Source organism: Periplaneta americana, chromosome 16, assembly GCF_040183065.1.
Source record: "Periplaneta americana isolate PAMFEO1 chromosome 16, P.americana_PAMFEO1_priV1, whole genome shotgun sequence".
Lineage (NCBI taxonomy): Eukaryota > Metazoa > Arthropoda > Insecta > Blattodea > Blattidae > Periplaneta > Periplaneta americana.
The window spans coordinates 157,743,096-157,763,395 of NC_091132.1; the positions used below are offsets into that span (position 1 = coordinate 157,743,096).

Sequence of the window (20,300 nt, forward strand, 5' to 3'; positions counted from 1 at the left end):
TGCGCAAAAAGAGAGCCGAGGGTGACTTTTATCGTCTCGTGGTTGGGCGTGCCCACAGCTCTCCAAGTGATCACTTCTAGCCAAGATGGAGTATATTACTGGCCACCAACGACTTAGTATCTTTCTCTTTCTAACTCGTTGCTGGCCACTGAACGAATATTGCATACTGTTCTTCTTGCTGGCAGTACGATCCACTTCCAATAGATGGCTCCCCGACACGAGTAGCTGGGTTGCCAATACATGCAAACGAAATGATTCTAAACGTGAAGAATGTTACTACAGGTGGAAGGTTAGGTTAGGTTTTATTCTTCCTGGCAGTACGATCTACTTCCACTAGATGGCTCCCCGACACGAGTAACTGTATTGCCATTACATGCAAACGAAATGATACTAAACGTGAAGAATATTGCTACAGGTGGAAGGTTAGGTTAGGTTTTTTTGGTAATTGTGAATTACAGAAACGCCAATTTTTACCTTTTTTCAAAATCGCTGAAATAAACTGTGGGAATTGTGAATTTCACGTTTAGTATGATTTTGTTTGCATGTATTGGCAACCCAGCTACTCGTATCGGAGAGCCATCTAGTGGAAGTAGATCGTACTGCCAGGAAGAAGAACAGTCTGCAATATTCGTTCAGTGGCCAGTAATATACTCCATCTTGGCGCGCCCAAGGTTGACAATTAATAGTTTCTTCTAATATTACTTAATACTAATTAATGGTAGCTAATCGCTCATCCAAGAATCAGTGCGATGGCAATACTTCTAAATATTAATTTAATTTGGGGTATCGCATTTTTCCTTTCTCCCACTCTATAGCATTCCACTGCTCTTTCTTCCTCACATATTCCTACTTCTCTCTTTTGCCTCTACTTACTTTATTGAACTGACTACGTACTTTATGCTAAACAGGAATACCTAACTTACCCTTATATACGCTATAATTCGATCCTAGAACTTCTCGTTTGGTGATCCACTATCATAGCCATTACCCTAGGAATTCATTGATGAAGAAACCCTTAAAAATTACATTTATGCACAGTTAATATCAAATACTAACAAAGGTATTAAACAAATGAATTTATTATTATACTGTACAGTAGAACTGAAATCATTGCTTTCATATAACCGGTAACCTTATTACAGTTAGTATGCTAAATTGATCACTAATTAATTACCGGTAATTTAATATTGTACAAAAAACAAATATGATGGCATTACTACATTTATCCACTACTAAATCGCTATACATATATTAAATCGATTCATACGTAGACCGTTGCTTACGAGATTATACAATCTGGTGCATAACAAGGAGCTATGTAGATGATGTCAAGATTAAGTTCAGTTACAAGTTACGAATTGAACATTATTTAAGTCACAATTCAGATACTAAATTTTTCATTAGGTTACTTGCCAATTTCACGTCTAGTCAGTCTTTCAACAAAATATAACTCCGATTCCGAAAGCTGCAGTCCCCCATTAAGCAGACTCAATCAGCACCGAGTAAACGAAAAATCCCCTCTGTATTTGTGCATTACACCCCTAGTTATTCAGAAGAAATTTATACATTATATTACTCTTACGAGTGAAACATGTTCCTAAAATGTCAAATTTGAAATGCATTTCGGCTGTCGGACACTAGTCTACATACACCCTAAAAATAATACAAATTCAAAATCAATAAAGAAATTATTATGTATTCACTTTCCGTGACATAAAGAGACATTTTACAAAATGAAAAACAGCATATGTAGTCCATCATTAATAATAGTTCCATATAATAAAATCTTGAGCACACAAATGAAAAGCCGTTGAGGTACAAAAGTCAACATACAGTATTGATTTTCATTTTCAGGCACCATTTAATATTTTGTATTTCCACCTTTTGCTTCTATCACAGCTTCCAAACGTCAAGGCAAAGGTTCCACCAATTTTTTTTGTGTCCGCTGATGTAAATTTATTCCACTCTTTCACTAAGACAGCTTTCAAATCCTTCTTGCTTTTGTATTTTTTTATCCTCTGCTTTAGTTCTCGCCAAAGATGTCCAATTGGGTTGATGTCTGGTGACTGGGGAGGCGAATGCAACTGTTTCGGTACATTGTAAAGTACCGGTAGCCATTCTTTTACAACAATGGCCATATGCTTGGGATCATTGTCTTGCTGAAACACCCAGTCTGTTCGTAGTCCCAGTTTCTCAATAGATTGTTTCAAATTCTCCTTTAATATTGTGAGATACTTCCATTTATCTATGACCTCAATAAATACTAAATTTCCAACCCCAGCTCCAGACATGCAACCCCACTCAAGAATATTTCCACCACCATGCTTCACTGATGGGACAAGATTTTTCTTTTTCAAACTTTAATTCCTTTTTTTCGCCACACCTTTTACTTTCCATCACACTGAAAGATATTGAATTTACTCTCATCCATGAAAAGCACTGTATTCCAATATGTGGAATTTTTATTTCGATGCAAAGTTGCAAATTCTAGGCGCTTCTGTTCATTTACCATGATTATGAACGGTTTTTTCCTTGCTGTTCTACTTTGAAACTCATGCTTTTTCAAAAGTCTTCGTACTGTGACGAGATGAACAATATTTCCACTAGTATTTGCGACATCTATCACCAACTCCATAGCTGTAATTTTTGGATCTGAATTTACTTTTCTAATGATGTGTCGTTGATCCCTGTTAAATAATTTTGTTGGTCTTCCACATCTGAAGGTGAATCTCCAAGAAAGAATCAGAGGAAAGCAGTTCAAATACTGAGGATTATGCTCATGCGAAGAGAAAAAGGTCTCGTTTAGCTGAGGAGGAGTATGTTACTGGAAAGGGCAAGGTTATGAAAGCCAAGAAACCGGGTCCTGATTGTAGTTGCCAGTTGAAGTGCACAAATACATTTTCTGATTTTGATTAAAATAGCTATTTTATCACAGAGACTTAGTGGATCTACAAAAAATGAACAAGATGCCAGTACACAGAATAAGACCACGAAAAAAAGATAGTACACAGACAAAATGATCATCATTCATTATTCATGTGCTATTAGTTTCTAGAAGAGTTCGTGTTTGTAAACAAGCATTTCTGAACTTGTATTCTGTCTCTAGGAAATCCATCTACCGCTTAACCTCTCTTATACTTCAATGAAAATCTCCTCTTGAGAATCTTGGAAAGCATGTAAATCGTGGCAATACAGAACCTAAAACAGCAATATTCGTAAAATACATCAACACATCAAGGCATTTCCTAGACACCAACCCCATTACTCAAACAAACCTCGAACATACCTAGATCCCCAACTTAATGTAAAAAATATGTATCAGCTCTTCTGTCCAGAGAACACAGACTTAACTAACAGTGTGAAGTATGAGCACAGTCTAGTATATACAGTCACGAAGCTCAATATGTAGTAAATATGCATCCATTGATAGTTGCTAACCACTAGGATCGCTAATATCGCCTCATTACATACAATGCGAAATAGTACCGACACAGTCTTGTTCCTAGTACCCACACAACTCAAGCTTCGTGACTGTATATACTAGACTGTGATATGAGTACTATCTGAAGTATTACAATGAAAACTGTGGATTTAGATTTGGTCGTCCTCACGTGGATGTGTGTTTGAAGTGCGATGATTTAAAAGTAAAGATCAAATATCCATTACATGAAAATTATGTTCCATATACTATGCTTACAAAAGTGTACAATTATAATACTTTAAAATTACGTAGGGTTATTTACGACATCATGTTCCTTCATTCAATTGTAAATGGATGTAATTGTAACCAGCTAATCATTCTAGTCGAATTTGAAATTCCTAATTATAGTAACAGAATTAATAAAACATTTTTTAAGGTGTCCCCGGACAAATTACAGTACAAACAATACCATATATAGAAGTTGTTACTATTATAATAAGTATTTTAACAATTGTGATATTTTTAGTTCTAGAATTACATTCATATCTGCCATAGTACAAAAAAACCCAATCTATATGCAGTTTAATTTAGTTTAATTGACATAAGTTTTTATTTTTTTTAATTGCTACATTTTTTTTTTTTATTTGTAAGTAGTTTACCTTATTGTTGTTGGGTAAATTATGAAAACTAAATAAATAAATCACATCACTGGATGAAAAAGCTAAAAGGGCTGCAGTTGCGGAATTAGTAATTCATAAAAGAAAAGCAGCTAAGCCTTGTAAGAAAATAGAGGAAGTAAAAAAAAATTTCCAAGAAGATGATAGTGTTGCAGCTATAGTTTGGGATTACATGCACACTATCCAACTTTCAACTTTGCCTGTACAGGAAATGTTTCATCTGCGAAAACTATGGCTTTACTTATTTTGCATACATATAAGGTCACACAATGCAAACTCCTTTATATATCATGAAGGTCAGGCCAAAAGAGGACCAGATGACGTTTGTACCTTTTGCAAGATTACTTTCATCACCTTCGGCCAACTGTAAAGACATTTTGTGTTCAGCGATTCTTGTGGTGGACAAAACAGAAATCACACAGTTGTGCGATTTTTATTGTCATTAACGATGACAGGAAAATTCAATATTATACACAAATATTTTCCTGAAAGAGGCCAATATTTCTTGCCATGTGACCGCGACTTTGGTCTCATAAAACGTGTCTTCTGACGTCATGATCAAGTGTATACTCCACTTGAGTATATTTCACTAATATTATCAGCTAGGAAATGTCCAAACGCTTTCATGCCAACAATAATAACGCATGAAGCTGTTATGGATTTCAAAACATAGTGGCAGATGCATTTCAAGAAAACAACCAAATCTCTTCCTCGTCCTGGCAGTCCTCATTGTGAACCTGGGCTGACTCTTTCAAAGTATAAGCATCTAACCTATGATAAAGAACATTTTGGCTACATCGACGCACGTGAGTACATTGACAGCATTCTTTCAAGTTGGCAAAGAGTAATGCAAATCTAGAACTGGCTTCCAAAAAAGTACATGGTACAGCTCGTGTCCCAATCAACAATAAGAACATAGCAGATTTTGGGAAAATAGTGCAGTATATCGCAGTTGTTACTTTCCACAACATGACAGAATTATTTTATAAAGGAAACATGCCCAAGACATAAAAAGTGTTCTGTAAGTCGCAGAAATGAAGATTTGAGGTATCTGAATAGCACAAATAATGAATAATCAGTAGTTCTAAAAGTGTTCTGTGAAACATAACTTTCTCAAAAGACTACTTCGGAATTTGTAGGGTTTTTCTTGGTTTTCTCAAAACTATAAACTTGGACTTATTTTCCTTTTCAAATCACCGACTCAATGTACGTATATAAAGATTAGAAAAAATAAAGCACTGTAGTGCAATAAAATATTAATTGACTTACTGAAATTCTATTTCATTAAGTTAGCTTCACCATAACGCTTGAACGTAGCCGCCATTTTCAGTTGATTGTATATGGTGTAAACAAATGACCAAAGCAAAACATGTTTTATAGTAGGTCTACTGTAAAAAGTTTCCAGTTTGAAATGTAGGCAAACAAAGAAACAAATGGTAAGATGATAAAAACAGGAGAAGGTATATAAAGATTGGAACAAATAAAATACTCTAATACAATAAAGTATTAATTGATTTACTGAAATTCTATTTGACTAATGTTAGCTTCACCAAAACGTTTGAACGGATCCGCCATTTTCAGTTGACTGTATATGATGTAAACAAACGGCGATCGCAACATTTGTTTTATAGTACCGTAAAGAAAATGTAGTTTAAAATGTTGGCAAAGAAACAAATCCTATGATAGTGATAAAAACACATGATAGGGAAGCCATAAAATTGTGAGATAAGCAGCCATGAATGGTTGAAAGACGTCCTTTCGTACCGTTTTGTTGGTCAAAAGCAGTATGACGTAGTAAAAGTGTAGTAGTCATCCATAAAAACTACATGTAAAAGAATTTATCTTAAAAATATGTAAGAATTCTATGATCACAAACAATGGATATATAAACTACTACAAATATTTAATGTTAATAATAATAACAATAATAATAACAATAATAATAATAATAATAATAATAATAATAATAATAATAATGGTTTATTTTAACTGGTAGAGTTAAGGTCATTCGGCCTTCTCTTCCACTCAAACAGTATGATACAAAATTATTACATTGCTATAAACAGAACATAAATAATATGACAATCCACTTTATCCTCCCAACACTCCAATACAATAATTATATAATAATAATAATAATTGTTATTATTATTGTAGAAATAGTGGAGGTGTATTGTTAATGTCTTAATGCCTAAAATTATGTATGGTGCAAAAATTTTGTTTCTACCGAATCTATGGCAAGATCTCTGACCTAATGAACTTTGCAATAATTTTCGGAAAGTTGACTGAACAGCAAATATGGCGAGGAAACACACAACTTTACACTAATGAATAAGGCATACATACAGTGTGGTTCAGTTACGCGATGGCATAGCGCATGTGCAGGTTGGCTTGTAGTTTATTTTTTTATTTACTTGGTTATTTAACGACCTTGTATAAACTACGAGAGGTAGCGCCGATGGGATTGATGATAGCGAGATATTTGGCGAGATGAGGTCTTATGGTTGGGGAAAACCTCGGAAAAAACCCAACCAGGTCCGAACGAAACTCAGGATCGGTGGGCAAGCGCCTTAGCCGAATGTGCTACCCCAGTGGCTCGGTTTGTAGTTAGTTTGAGGGATGTTTTGTCAGAAAGTGAATGTGCATTACTAGGAGCTTTCGCTGTCTACTCATTCTTGTTGTTCTTCATTTGAAAGAAAATAACTGACAAGACCACATGCCTATACACATGACAGCTAATATTATAAATAAAAATACTTACCTTACGCACAGCAAACATAACTCCAATTGTGGATGCTGCATTTCTCCAATACTGTAAGTAGGCGCGATCAACTGGTACTTAAATGGAAAATCCTCACTGTAGTTATGTATTAAATCTCTTAATATTCCAGCACAAATTTAAACAATATTATACTAAAGCTGATTTATACGTGTAAACAGGTAAGACTTTGGAGCTTAATCTTACATATTCCACAGATATCATAATTGAAACGCTGTGTGAAGGAACTTGTTTTTTTAGACTTTCCGATCACGGGTAAGTCTATGTCAAGATATCGTATTCAAATGGTCTCTGGCCTGTGTGTAAACGGAGGAGTGTAGACAGATGTCTCCCTTACGTGAAGCAGTTCACAGAGACATAATTTCTAAGAGATTTAAATTTGTGAGAATGATTACATGTCTCTCTAAGTCTGCCAATTGCGACAAAAAATTTCCTCACACATCACATTTAAGTGGTATTTTGTATGTGTGTCTCATTGTGTTTCCTGAGAGACTCAGATACTGAGAAACACTTTCCACACACCTCGCATTTGAATGGTTTTTGCTCTGTGTGAGTGCGTACATGTTTGTCTAGACCACCCCAGCGTGGGAAAGACTTTCCACATATATCGCATTTGAATGGCCTTTCGCCGGTATGTGTGCGAGTGTGTGTGGTTAAATTTGATGATTCTGAGAAACACTTTCCACACACCTCACATTTGAATGGTTTTTGGCCAGTGTGAATGCGTACATGTCTGTTTAGACTCCACCAGCGAGGGAAACACTTTCCACATATATCGCATTTGAATAGCCTTTCACCAGTATGTGTGCGGGTGTGTATGTTGTAATTTGACGATTCTGAGAAACACATTCCACACACGTCGCATTTGAATGGTTTTTGATCTCTGTGAATACGTACATGTCTGTTTAAACCTCCAGAACGCAAGAAACACTTTCCACATATATCGCATTTGAATGGCCTTTCGCCAGTATGTGTGCGAGTGTGCGTGGTTAAATTTGACGATTCTGAGAAACACTTTCCACATACATCGCATTTGAATGGTTTTTGGCCTGTGTGAGTGCGTACATGTTTGTCTAGACCACCCCAGCGTGGGAAACACTTTCCACATATATCGCATTTGAATGGCCTTTCGCCGGTATGTGTGCGAGCGTGTGTGCTTAAATTTGACGATTCTGAGAAACTCTTCCCACATACCTCGCATTTGAATGGTTTTTGACCTGTGTGAATGCGTATATGTTTGTTTAGATCCCCCGATTGAGAGAAACACTTCCCACATACCTCGCATTTGAATGGTTTTTGGCCTGTATGAATGCGTGCATGTCTGCTTAGACCACCACATTGTAAGAAACACTTTCCACATATATCGCATTTGAAAGGCCTTTCGGCAGTATGTGTTCGAGAGTGCGCGCTTAAATGTGACGATACTGAGAAACACTTTCCACACTCCTCACATTTGAATGGTTTTTGACCTGTGTGAATGCGTGCATGTTTGTTCAGACTCCCCGATTCTGTGAAACACTTTCCACACACTTCGCATTTGAATGGTTTTTGGCCTGTGTGAATGCGTACATGTCTGTTTAGACTCCCACATTGTGAGAAACACTTTCCACATATATCGCATTTGAATGGTCTTTCGCCTCTCTGCATGCAAACATGTGTCTTTATATTTGACGATGATGAGAAACACTTTCCACAAACATCGCATCTTGATGATTTTATTTTTGTGTGTATATGAAAATGAAGTTTCAGACATTGCTCTGAAACAAAAACCTCGTTGCACATACTACACTTGATACAATTACGGTTCACATCGCTAAGGTTTGAACACTCTGCCAAATTGTCTTTTTCACGATCAGTGCCGGTGCGTTCTCGTATAACTCTGTTATCATCATGATCCACGAAGCTGAAAGAAATATCAAAATTAATCGGTCTGCAATATAATCAATGTGGTGAGATCAATAGTACATTATGCAACGAGCCTATAATGGTAGTAATTAAGACGCGAGTATGTTTATGAAACTCGATTGCGCTCGTTTCATAATTTTCATACGAGCGTCGGTTGAACGAGGATTGAGCGTATTCTCTTCCTGCACTTCCAGCCATCTTACATGTCATACCAACATAACTTACGAGGCATTACGAACGTTCCGCGCTAGTTTGCAATATTGCAGCGGGATGGTTACGCGGGTATTTAAAATGTATAAATTCATAGCTATCGATATAACATAACGAATGTTTCGCGCTAGTTTCTAATGTTCGAGCGGGAATTCGTAGTTGTGGAAATGGCTGCAGTAGGTGATCGTATTAATATTAGAAAGCTGAGCATTATTAATAGTGAAAATGAAGCGCAACAGTGGTGCCGGGAGAAAGGTCTGCTTCCCGCAAATATGGAGTGTCCACTTTGTGGGGAGTTTTCGTACTCCCAAACAATAAGGGAGTGCGATGAGACTAATGTACCAGATGTAGCGGAATCAACGATCACGGATTGGTTTTCATACTTGAGGGAAGTGTGTAGAGGTAAGAAAATGAACTGTTATGGCAGATTGGGTTAATTTAGGATTTTACTGACAGGTTAGGTTAGTTTAGGATTTTACTGACAGGTTAGCTTAGGATAGATAACGATGAAAGAGTAATGGAACGTATCGTATGATGACGCAGAATATCTGCATGGAAATATCATATGTACTTCGGTACATTGAAATAATATTAGGATAGATAAGGTTAGTGTAGGATTTTATTGACAGGTTAGGTTAGCTTAGGTTTTTATGGTGCGTTACGTAATTATTTGTGACAGGTTAGGTTAGTTTAGGATTTGTGATAGGTTAGGTTAGTTTAGGATTTTAGTGACAGGTTAGGTTAGTTTAGGATTTTAGTGACAGGTTAGGTTAGTTTAGGATTTAAGTGACATATTAGGTTAGTTTAGACTTTTATAATGCGTTGCATAATTATCTGTGACAGGTTAGGTTAGTTTAGGGTTTTGGTTAGGTTAGTTTAGGGTTTTGGTTAGGTTAGGTTAGATAAGGTTAGTGTAGGATTTTAGTGACAGGTTACGTTATCTTAGGTTTTTATGATGCGTTACGTATTAGGTTAGTTTAGGATTTAGTGACAAGTAGGTTAGTTTAGGATTTTAGTGACAGGTTAGGTTAGTTTAGGATTTTAGTGACAGGTTAGGTTAGTTTAGACTTTTATGATACGAAGCATAATTATCTGTGACAGGTTAGGTTAGTTTAGGGTTTAGGTTAGGTTAGTTTTGGATTTTGGTTAGGTTAGGTTAGGTTAGGTTGGGTTAGAATTTTGGTTAGGTTAGGTTAGTTTAGGGTTTTGGTTAGGTTAGGTTAGTTTAGGGTTTTAGGTTAGGTTAGTTTAGGGTTTTGGTTAGGTTAGGTTAGTTTAGGATTTTGGTTAGGTTAGGTTAGTTTAGGGTTTTGGTTAGGATAGGTTAGGTGAGGTTATGTTAGGGTTTTCTTTAGTTTAGGTTAGTTTAGATTAGGTTACGATTTTGGTTAGGTTAGGTTAGGTTAGTTTAGGGTTTTGGTTAGGTTAGGTTAGTTTAGGATTTTGGTTAGGTTAGTTTAGGGTTTTAGTTAGGTTTATGTTAGGTTAGGTTAGAAATTTGGTTAGGTTAGTTTAGGATTTTGGTTGGGTTAGGTTAGTTTAGGGTTTAGGATAGGTTAGGTGAGGTTAGGTTAGGGTTTTCTTTAGATTAGGTTAGGTTGCGATTTTGGTTAGGTTAGGTTAGTTTAGGGTTTTGGTTAGGTTAGGTTAGTTTAGGGTTTTAGTTAGGTTTGTTTATGTTAGGTTAGGTTAGAAATTTGGTTAGGTTAAGTTAGTTTAGGGTTTTGGTTAGGTTAGGTTTGTTTAGGGTTTAGATTAAGTTAGGTTATTTTAGGTTTTTGTTATGTGTTAGATAGTTTTAGCTTTTTTATGCTTTGTGTAGGCAAATCTGTGACAGGTTAGGTTGGGTTAGTTTAGGATTTTGTTGAGAAGTTGGGTTAGGTTAGTTTAGGCTTTTGTTATGCTTTGCATATACGAAACTGTGCAATGTTGGGTTAGGATAGTTTAGGTTTTATTGACAGGTTAGGTTAGTTTTGGAGTTTAGTGAAATAGGTTAGGTTAGTTTAGACTTTTATGATGCGTTAGGTTAGGTTAGTTTAGGTTTTTGTAGGCTTTTATTTGCTATAAGTGTTATTTTCTTTCAGACAATGTGGATCGCCGTTAGAAGAACGAACCTAGAATTGGAGGGCCGAATCATATAGTAGAAATTGATGAATGCAAGATTGGACGTAGGAAATTTTAGGCTGGTGGTCGTATTGTGGAGGGTTCTCGGGTTTTGGGCATGATAGATCGTGAGACGAAGGAAGTGCGATTGGAGATTTGTCCGAATAATAAGAGGGACAAAGATACTTTTCTTGGTGTTATTCGGAAACATGTCGCCGCTCAAACCACAATAATGACGGAATGCTGGAAGGGATATGAAGGCCTGGATGTTAACAATTTCCGTCATTTGACTGTGAATCAGAGCCTCAACTTTATTGATCCGGAAAGCGGTGCATGCACGAATTTGATCGAAAACGCAAGCGATTGAGTGTGGCTGTCGTGAAGTAGTGATTTTTTGTTTTTTACGTTGGCAGTTGAAGGACGTCATTGTGTATCATAATGGCGGGCTTCGAAAGAAAGTTCAGTTGTGAAATTTATGTGTTTATTGTAGTATTATATGCTCCAGCGGAGTGTTTTTCAGTGCGTATTGAATTAATAACAGTTCAGCGTTCTTCACATTACATCGTATCGTGTGTTTCATGTGACTAAAATCGTTTCACTGACTAGAAAACAGAACGTTTGCACTCACATTACGTTGGACGTTTCATTTCACAGGTAATTTGCCACATATCTCTACAGTTATTTTACTTGTAACAATTACCAATAGAATGCTTAAGTTTTAAAATGCATCTCCACAAAAAATTCCATCAAATTCGCTTTATAATTCGAACATTTTGTATTGCAAAATCGTCGGAATCCGCTCAATCCTCGTTTCACCCGAGCGTCTTAATTACTATTATAGGCAAGTTTCATACGACTTTTTATGCTCGACCATATTTCTAACTTGAAATTATTCATAAGTATTCATGTTATTCTTCTCTAACTGGGGAGCGGAACTGACCTTGTGCAGTATCTCGTAAATTGTGAGATGTGCGCAGACGCGAAAGTATTGATTTTATCCGAGAAACAAATGTCATTGACCTTGATATAATCTAGAGAGTAAAATACACATTCATCTTGATATAAACTTGAAATTCATTTAGACATTGAAAAACGAGATGACAAATTGAATTTATTTGAATATTATTTACAATTAACGCTAATTATTATAGTAACAGAACAAACTTCTGCGACAATATTGGATTTTCAGCCTCCGTGACATTTCGGTAGTGGTCTTTCGATTGCATATCCGAGAATAATCGATACTTGCGCTTTCATATTGCTACAATGGTGCTTTCTGATTAATGGAACACCTGAACTTTAATGAATAGGTGTACTTTAATGAGGTCCAAGAAAGGGCTGCTACCAGGTGTATAATTACTACATTTCGGCATGGTCGAACATAAAATATATTAATCACTACATCAGACACACATATCATATAATTATACAGATGAATATATTTTGTGTTGGTGTCTCAGTTTTTAGATTTGTTTTGCTGTTGATTAGGGTGCTGATTCGAAAGAAAGGCATCGGATAGACCATACCACACTATTTCTTAGATATTGTTGAATTCACTTATTAATTTTATGCAGCACAATTTCTTTAAATTTTGATTTGATAGATTATCACCAATAATCTGTACATTTTTATCATTGTTTGAGTAGACAACATAATTTTGAATATCATATTTATAAAAACTTGTTTTCGGAGTTTGGTCTTCTGTTTACTGGTTTGTGTTTTTGCGTGTGTACAAATTAATAAATATTCTGATACTTTAAATGCTTTCAAATAAAATTTAACATCCGAAACATTGGTCTCTGAGATGTTACATATTATTTATATCATAGTTATTAACGTATTATGATGATGATAACAATTTCAATAATAATAATAAAAATAATAATAATAATATTAATAATAACAGTAGCCATTTAACAATATAACAAACGTGCTTATTCTTATCGTGAATGTAGACGTGACAACGTGACGCTTAGAGTGAAACCTACAGAGCAACAATAGATCGGTAAAATTGTGTTTTAAAAGCACACCGCACGTTATTGTATGATGCCAGCATGTTAAGCATAAAGCCGCGAAGATAATACCACAATATTTCTGAGATATTGTTAAATTCACTTATTAATTTTATACAACACAATTTTTTAAATCCTGATTTGATGGTTTATCCCCAATAATCTCTACATTTTTATCATGGTCTGAGTAGACTACATAATTTTGAATATCATATTTATAAAAACTTGGTTTCGGAGTTTTTTCTTCTGTTTGCTGGTTCGTGTTTTTGTGTGTGTACAAGTTAATAACATTCTGATACTTTTAGTGCGTTCAAATATAATTTTACATCCCAAACATTGGTCTCTGATATGTTACATAATATTTATATCATAGTTATTAACATATTATAATGATAATGATGATGATGATGAAGATAACAACAATATCAATAATAGTAAGATAATAATAACAATAATAATAGTAATAATAATAATAACATTGGCCATTTAACAACAATATCACAAACTAATGCTTATTCTTATCGAGGAAGTAGACGTGACAATGTGACGCTTAGAGTGAAACCTACAGAGCAACAATCGGTCGGCAAAATTATGTTTAAAAGTACATCGCACGTTATTCTATGATGCCAGCATGTTAAAGCATAAGGCCGCGGCGATAATACCACAAATGTTCTTAGATATTGTTGAATTCACTTATTAATAATTTTATACAGCACAATTTCTTTATATTTTGATTTGGTAGATTATCCCCAATAATCTGTATATTTTTATCATTGTTTTTAGTAGACTACATAATTATGAATATCATATTTATAAAAACTTGTTTTCGGAATTTGTTCTTCTGTTTGCTGGTTTGTTTTTTTGTGTGTGTACCAGTTAATAATATTCTGTTATTTCAAATGCGTTCAAATATAATCTTACGCCCCAAACATTGGTCTCTGAAATGTTAAATCTTAATTATATAATACTTATTAACGTATTATAATGATGATGATAACAACAATAATAATAATAATAATAATAATAATAATAATAATAATAATTAATATTAGTAGTAGTAATAATAACAATAATAATAATAATAATATGATAACAATAATAATATTAATATGATAACAATAATAACAGCAAACAGTAATAATAATAAGCTAACAATAATAATAATAATAATAATAATAATAATAATAATGATGATGATTTAACCTGGCAGAGTTAAAGCCATACGGCCCTCTCTAACACTCAACTAGAAGGGGGGGGGGTATAGGGAGTCTGTATAATTGTATTCTCACTCATATACTTCATTTTTGGATATCGGGCTTCGCAAATCAGAGCCAATTCACAACGGTCGTACTTGAATCATCCCGACTTAATTAGCTGTCTGTGTTGGGAGTAGAAACTAAACTTTCATGGGATACCTACTTCCGAGTATCTGAAAGCAGCACATTTATGTTATTTTGGTGTCGAAGGTAGAGATCAAGATCAGCCATGGTCTGCTCATATGGTATCTAAACTTGTACGCAGCATTTGAACCAGAAGAAAAATGGAAAATAAAGTGCCAAGGGTTATTTCCTTATTGTTACTATCGTAAGCGTCATTCGAAATAATCGTGATAAGAGGTTACAACCTGATCTAGCTTCAGGTATGAGATCTGTGTCGCACTCAGATCTGCTACCTGTTCTAGCCTTCCATGAGCTACCACAGCTCTCACTAGATGAATCTTTTAGTCTCAATGTATAACAAAGCACAAAGTGAAAAAGGTGGAGATATCGGGAGTGATTTTCAAAGTTCACATAGTGAATGCTTTATTCTTTTTTTTTTTTTTAGCATCATTTTTTATATTACAGAGAACGAATTTTGCTTCTGCATTGGACTGACACCATACTTCAATCCTTTTAGTATTATATTTGCCTCTTTGTCTCATTACATGGTTCTTTTCAATATTAATTTCGGCTCTGATTGACTGGAAGGTGTGACTTTTGCTGTTCCAAATAAGTAATTTAGTACGATTCTTGGCATCTCTCAGTGCAGTCCCTACCCGGAGATCCGATTGAGGGACTATTTTACCTCCAGAGAATTTTACACTGAGGGACTCCACGAATATAAACAGTGAAAAATATAGTGGAACTGCGTTGGTGGTAATGCAGCTTATCTGGGTACCTCTTTGTTACTTGTTAGCTTAAACGACAAGTTTAAGCCTCCTCACCACGACAAGGTGAGTACCCACGAGAGGTACTAGCAACAGGCATCCATAATGAATACCGATCAAAATACCCCTCATTTCTCGTGAAAAACAACTGAATAGACTACAGTGGACTATAGTGGACTTTATGTTGGCAGCCAATAGCTGGATATAAAAAGATTGATTGATTGATTGACTGATTGATTGATTGATTGATTGATTGATTGATAGTGAATGCTTTGACTAGAACTAGTTGAGTGACCATAACGTAGCCATTTCATAAACCTTTATTAATCTATCAAAACACAACTTCTAAAATTTTGCTAGACAATTTAAATTCTCCACACTCTAAACATTAATTTACAGAAGATGAAATAAATAATAAATTAAACAAATTTGTGATGACTGAGACAGTAAAAATAAAAAAGCTCCAGCAGAATTTGTAAATGCAATTAAAATATTAGATGATACTGTTAAAAATAAATTTCACACACTTTGTGGTCACAGTAGACAAAAATAGTATCATACATTATAAAATTTATTTCCTACATCGTCACAAAAATTAACTTCTGAAACAAACGAAGAAGGAAAACTAGCACAGTAACTCACCTCTCAGTCAACTCTTCAGCCTCTTCTGAAAGTAATGTCACTTTCTGTTCCTGCTGAACGCTGGCCACATCCAACAAATCTTCCTGGAAAAGTAAGTGAATAATGAAGAGAACTTTAACTGAGCATATGAATTATTTCTTTCCTATATCACACACACATCACTTTTCCAATCTAGTGAATCAAATCTAACTTTTCCATAAAGTTGTAAAGACTTTTACACAAACGATACTCGTTCCTTCGAACTTCATTAATACACGTCTTTCATATATTCTTCCTTAAATTCAGGTTATTTGGCTGTATTGTGAGGCAATGGAATCCAGTTTCAACGTTGAAAATATGTGCATCTCATGTTCAAAGGCCCTAAGAAATACATAACCAGAATGTGCAAGAATATTTGAAGTAAATAAACAGTGAAAAGCTTACACAGTATATGTTGTTATCTAATGCCGGGCTTTGGCAACGAAGCCATTAGCGTTCTTGCTCTCCAATATTTCTCTGTGGTGGATCCATCAGGTAGAATTTCACAGGTTTGTAGATGATCTTCAGTCATTTCTTCTTCTTTGTTGCATAGAGGGCATTTGGATTTGTGTGAATTCCTATTTCATTCTAGTGTTTGGCCAAATAATCGTGTTCTGTAAGCAGTCTGAATTTTGCTACTGCAGATTTACGTGGGATTTCTGGAATAATTTCTGGTATATTGATACATTAATGTATTTCAGACTTTCATTAAATCAAAAGTTTTCTTCTTTCGATATAAGATGGCAGAGAATGAAAGTTTTACCACCACAATTACAAATTAATTTGTAATACAGATTGTTGCTGTGAATTCAGAAGATTCATAAATCGACATTAACTGAGGTACGGAGACTGAGGAAGGTTGTAAAACAATAGAAGGGACAGGTTTTGACAGTCCCGAACACATTTCAGATTGTACCCACCATAGACTATTTACTTACTTCGCTCTAGAATATGCCATTAGGAAAGTTCAGGATAACACAGAGGGTTTGGAATTGAACAGGTTACATCAGCTTCTTGTCTATGCGGAAGACGTGAATATGTTAGGAGAAAATCCACAAACGATTAGGGAAAACGCGGAAATTCTACTTCAAGCAAATAAAGCGATAGGGTTAGAAGTAAATCCTGAAAAGAGTAAGTATATGATTACGTCTCGTGACCAGAATATTGTACGAAATGGAACTATAAAAATTGGAGATTTATCCTTCGAATAGGTGGAAAAATACAAATATCTTGGAGCAACAGTAACAAATATAAATGACACTCGGGAGGAAATTAAACGCAGAATAAATATGGGAAATGCCTGTTATTATTCGGTCGAGAAGCTTTTGTCATCTAGTCTTCTGTCAAAAAATCTCAAAGCCAGTAATTTATAAAACAGTTCTATTACCAGTTGTTTTGTATGGTTATGAAACTTCGACTCTCACTCTGAGAGAGGAACAGAGATTAAGGATGTTTGAGAATAAGGTGCTTAGGAATATATTTTGGGCCAAGAGGGATGAAGTTACAGGAGAATGGAGAAAGTTACAAAACGCAGAGGTGCACGCATTGTATTATTCACCTGACATAATTACGAACATTAAATCCAGACGTTTGAGATGGGCAGGGCATGTAGCACGTATGGACGAATCCAGAAATATATATAGAGTGTCAGTTGGGAGGCGAGAGGGAAAAAAACCTTTGGGGAGGCCGAGACGTAGATGGGAAGATAATATTAAAATGGATTGGAGGGAGGTGGGATATATTTGTAGAGACTGGATTAATCTTGCTCAGGATAGGGTCCAATGGCGGGCTTGTGTCAGGGTGGCAATGAACCTGCGGGTTCCTTAAAAGCCAGTAACTAAGTAGGCTATTTAATACGTGGTACAGTCATTAAGTTCTGACACTGACGCCTGAAGGATAGGCACCCACAAGAATCTGGATGTCTCAGAAGATACTGCGTGATACGGCGTACACTTAAACAGATCGACATCCTCCCTCAATATAGTCACCGTTGGCCGCTATGCACGTCTGCCAACGTTGGTGTAGCTGCTGGAAGCACCGCTGAAAGATGTTGGCAGGAAGATGCCGTACGGCTTCTCTTGTGGCAGTCATGACCTTTTCGGCCGCATAAAAATTACGCCCACGTAGGATTGATTTCATGAGGGGAAAGAGAAAACAAATCGCATGGTGCGAGATCAGGTGAGTACGAAGGGTGTGACAAAACAGCGACCTATTGCCTTGCAAGTTCCTCTTGGACAAGGATGGAACGATGTGCAGGGGCGTTATCGTGTAGCAACAGCCAATTCTTCATATGCCAAAGCTCAGGACGCTTACGACGAATTGAATTGCTTAAACGGCCAAGAATCTCTTTGTAGAGGATCTTGTCTACAGTTGCACCTTGTGGGATGAATTCTATGTGAACAATTCCATTTGAATAAAAAAAAAACTGTTAAAGCATCACCTTGCCTTTTGACCTGTCTTGTTGCGGATTTTTCTGTCGTGGAAATAATGGCGTTTTCCAGGTGGCGAATTGACGCTTCAGTTGCAGATCGTAAAGGAAACACCATGTTTCGTCTCCAGTTATGATCGGTTATAGCAGTTTCGCCTAATTTCTGACAGAACGTGACGTTTGCCCGTTGCTCAAACTGCAACATACTCGAGTTCCGACGCGCACATTCAAATCACCGTCACAACAAAGACCGTAGTTCTGCTTACAGTGCATGCACTCAACTGTCTCTTGTTGGGTCGAGAGACTAACTGACAAGGTATCATACCATGGCGCCACCTATGCGCTATAGTGCACCACAACGCCACTATGTGCTCAGTATTAGAACTTAATGACTGTACCACGTATTACTTGCATTCTATTTACATTGACGAAAAAAAAGCAACTTAGTGTTATAATGAGAAAAGGTTTACTTATAATAATGATCATTTACAAAATAAAGTACACTTTCATCATAGCATACAGACATACATACATATAAATATATCTAACTGGTAACTAACTGATCCTCTGTCATATCATTGAAAATTAAATGTATAATAGATTTTGCAGCTTTAATAAACAAGACTTTAGACAGCACGTAGTCATAACTTTGAAAAAATTTTATTGATTGGAAGTTCACTTTACAATGTATTCCTGATTTAAATACATTTCAACACAACTAGTACGATTATGAGTTCGAACATTTCCCATTATTGAAAACATTCGGTCTGAACATGCCTCGAAATTATAATTCAAAACAAAGTGTTATGTGTACACAGGAAATTTCTTACACGAAATCCAAGGTTCAGCTAAGTTTCATACCGAGGTGCCAAACAGAACCGCATTCGGGCGGTGGGTTTGGATTACATTAATGACTGTGATTCTGCATTTTTTCTTCGTAGTATAATTTTTTTTTAGATTAATTCCATATAAAACAGAATTTTACGTCACAGTAATCAGTATACAGTCTTTTCTACAAGGCCAACTAATTTATTACACATGACCAGCTACAGGAAATTACACTTTCAATTTTTTATACATGCATTTCATATGGCAATATTAATTTCCTATATACTGTAGTGTGAAATACACACGGTCTATGGATATTGACAGTGAACCACTTACATCAACTTCAGTTTTCACGTCAGGAGAGCTCATAGGCACTGGTGTGGTGTCTTCAACCTTTATCTCTGATTTGATATCGTAACTCTGGTCCACGCATTCCGTCTTAATGGCAGTCATATCCAGATGAGATAAATTCCCTTCCTACAGAACAAAAACACATCGTGAATAATTTAATCAGCTATTTTAAAGATGACTTGATGTGAAACAGCCACAAATCTGGTTCAATATGGCAGTCACTGACTAACTTTCAACACATGCGACAAATTGAAGAAGAAAATTGAAGACAAAATAGAAACAAGGACACAGGCAATGACTAACAATAGCACAGGTATTACTCAAAAATAATTTACACGGTGTAATATGTGTAAAACAAATTACTGATATTCTAGAATATGCTTGCAAATGTCTTTTCGAATATAATATTTTATAACTCAGAAGTAGGATTATACAACACATCAATAGAACGACACATCGTAAATATCCAATCCCACTGATGCCCATCATACCGTGTACATTTGATTTGGTTTTCAGAAAACTCATGACAATATTGTAATTCTTCTCAAATTTAACATGGCAAGTTTCTTCACCTCAAAATAAACAAAGTCATTTTGGTTAATGAATAAAAATGGAATAATATCTCCTGTAATAGAAATATATATAATACAACAGTATAGTATAAATAAATAGATATTTCTTGTATCATAAAGGAGATTATTTAAAAAATTCGAATACACTTATTTATAGATACAGTGAAACTTACCAATAGCAGACACCACCGGGGAAAAATTAAATGTC

General features: G+C 35.5%; 2 protein-coding genes across 6 annotated transcripts in view; one reads left to right on the plus strand and one right to left on the minus strand.

Moving 5' to 3' along the window:
* LOC138691571 (zinc finger protein 664-like) overlaps nt 1–20,300 on the plus strand; it is a 116,003-nt gene that overhangs the window by 82,560 nt on the left and 13,143 nt on the right. The gene's annotated exons all lie outside the window — the stretch shown is intronic.
* LOC138691564 (zinc finger protein 678-like) overlaps nt 1–20,300 on the minus strand; it is a 225,026-nt gene that overhangs the window by 14,649 nt on the left and 190,077 nt on the right. For 3 of the 5 annotated variants that reach the window (XR_011329911.1, XR_011329910.1, XR_011329909.1), the window contains exons 3-5: nt 19,506–19,646; nt 15,896–15,978; nt 6,860–8,780 (exon numbers count right to left, since the gene is read on the minus strand). Coding sequence is in view for 2 of the 5 variants with exons in the window: in XM_069813646.1 (XP_069669747.1) it covers nt 7,325–8,780; nt 15,896–15,978; nt 19,506–19,646 (1,680 nt within the window). In the remaining 3 variants the exon portion in view is untranslated. Of the gene's footprint in view, nt 1–6,082; nt 8,781–15,895; nt 15,979–19,505; nt 19,647–20,300 lie in introns of those variants that run through there. The other 2 variants (XM_069813646.1, XM_069813648.1) reach the window with 2 other exon arrangements.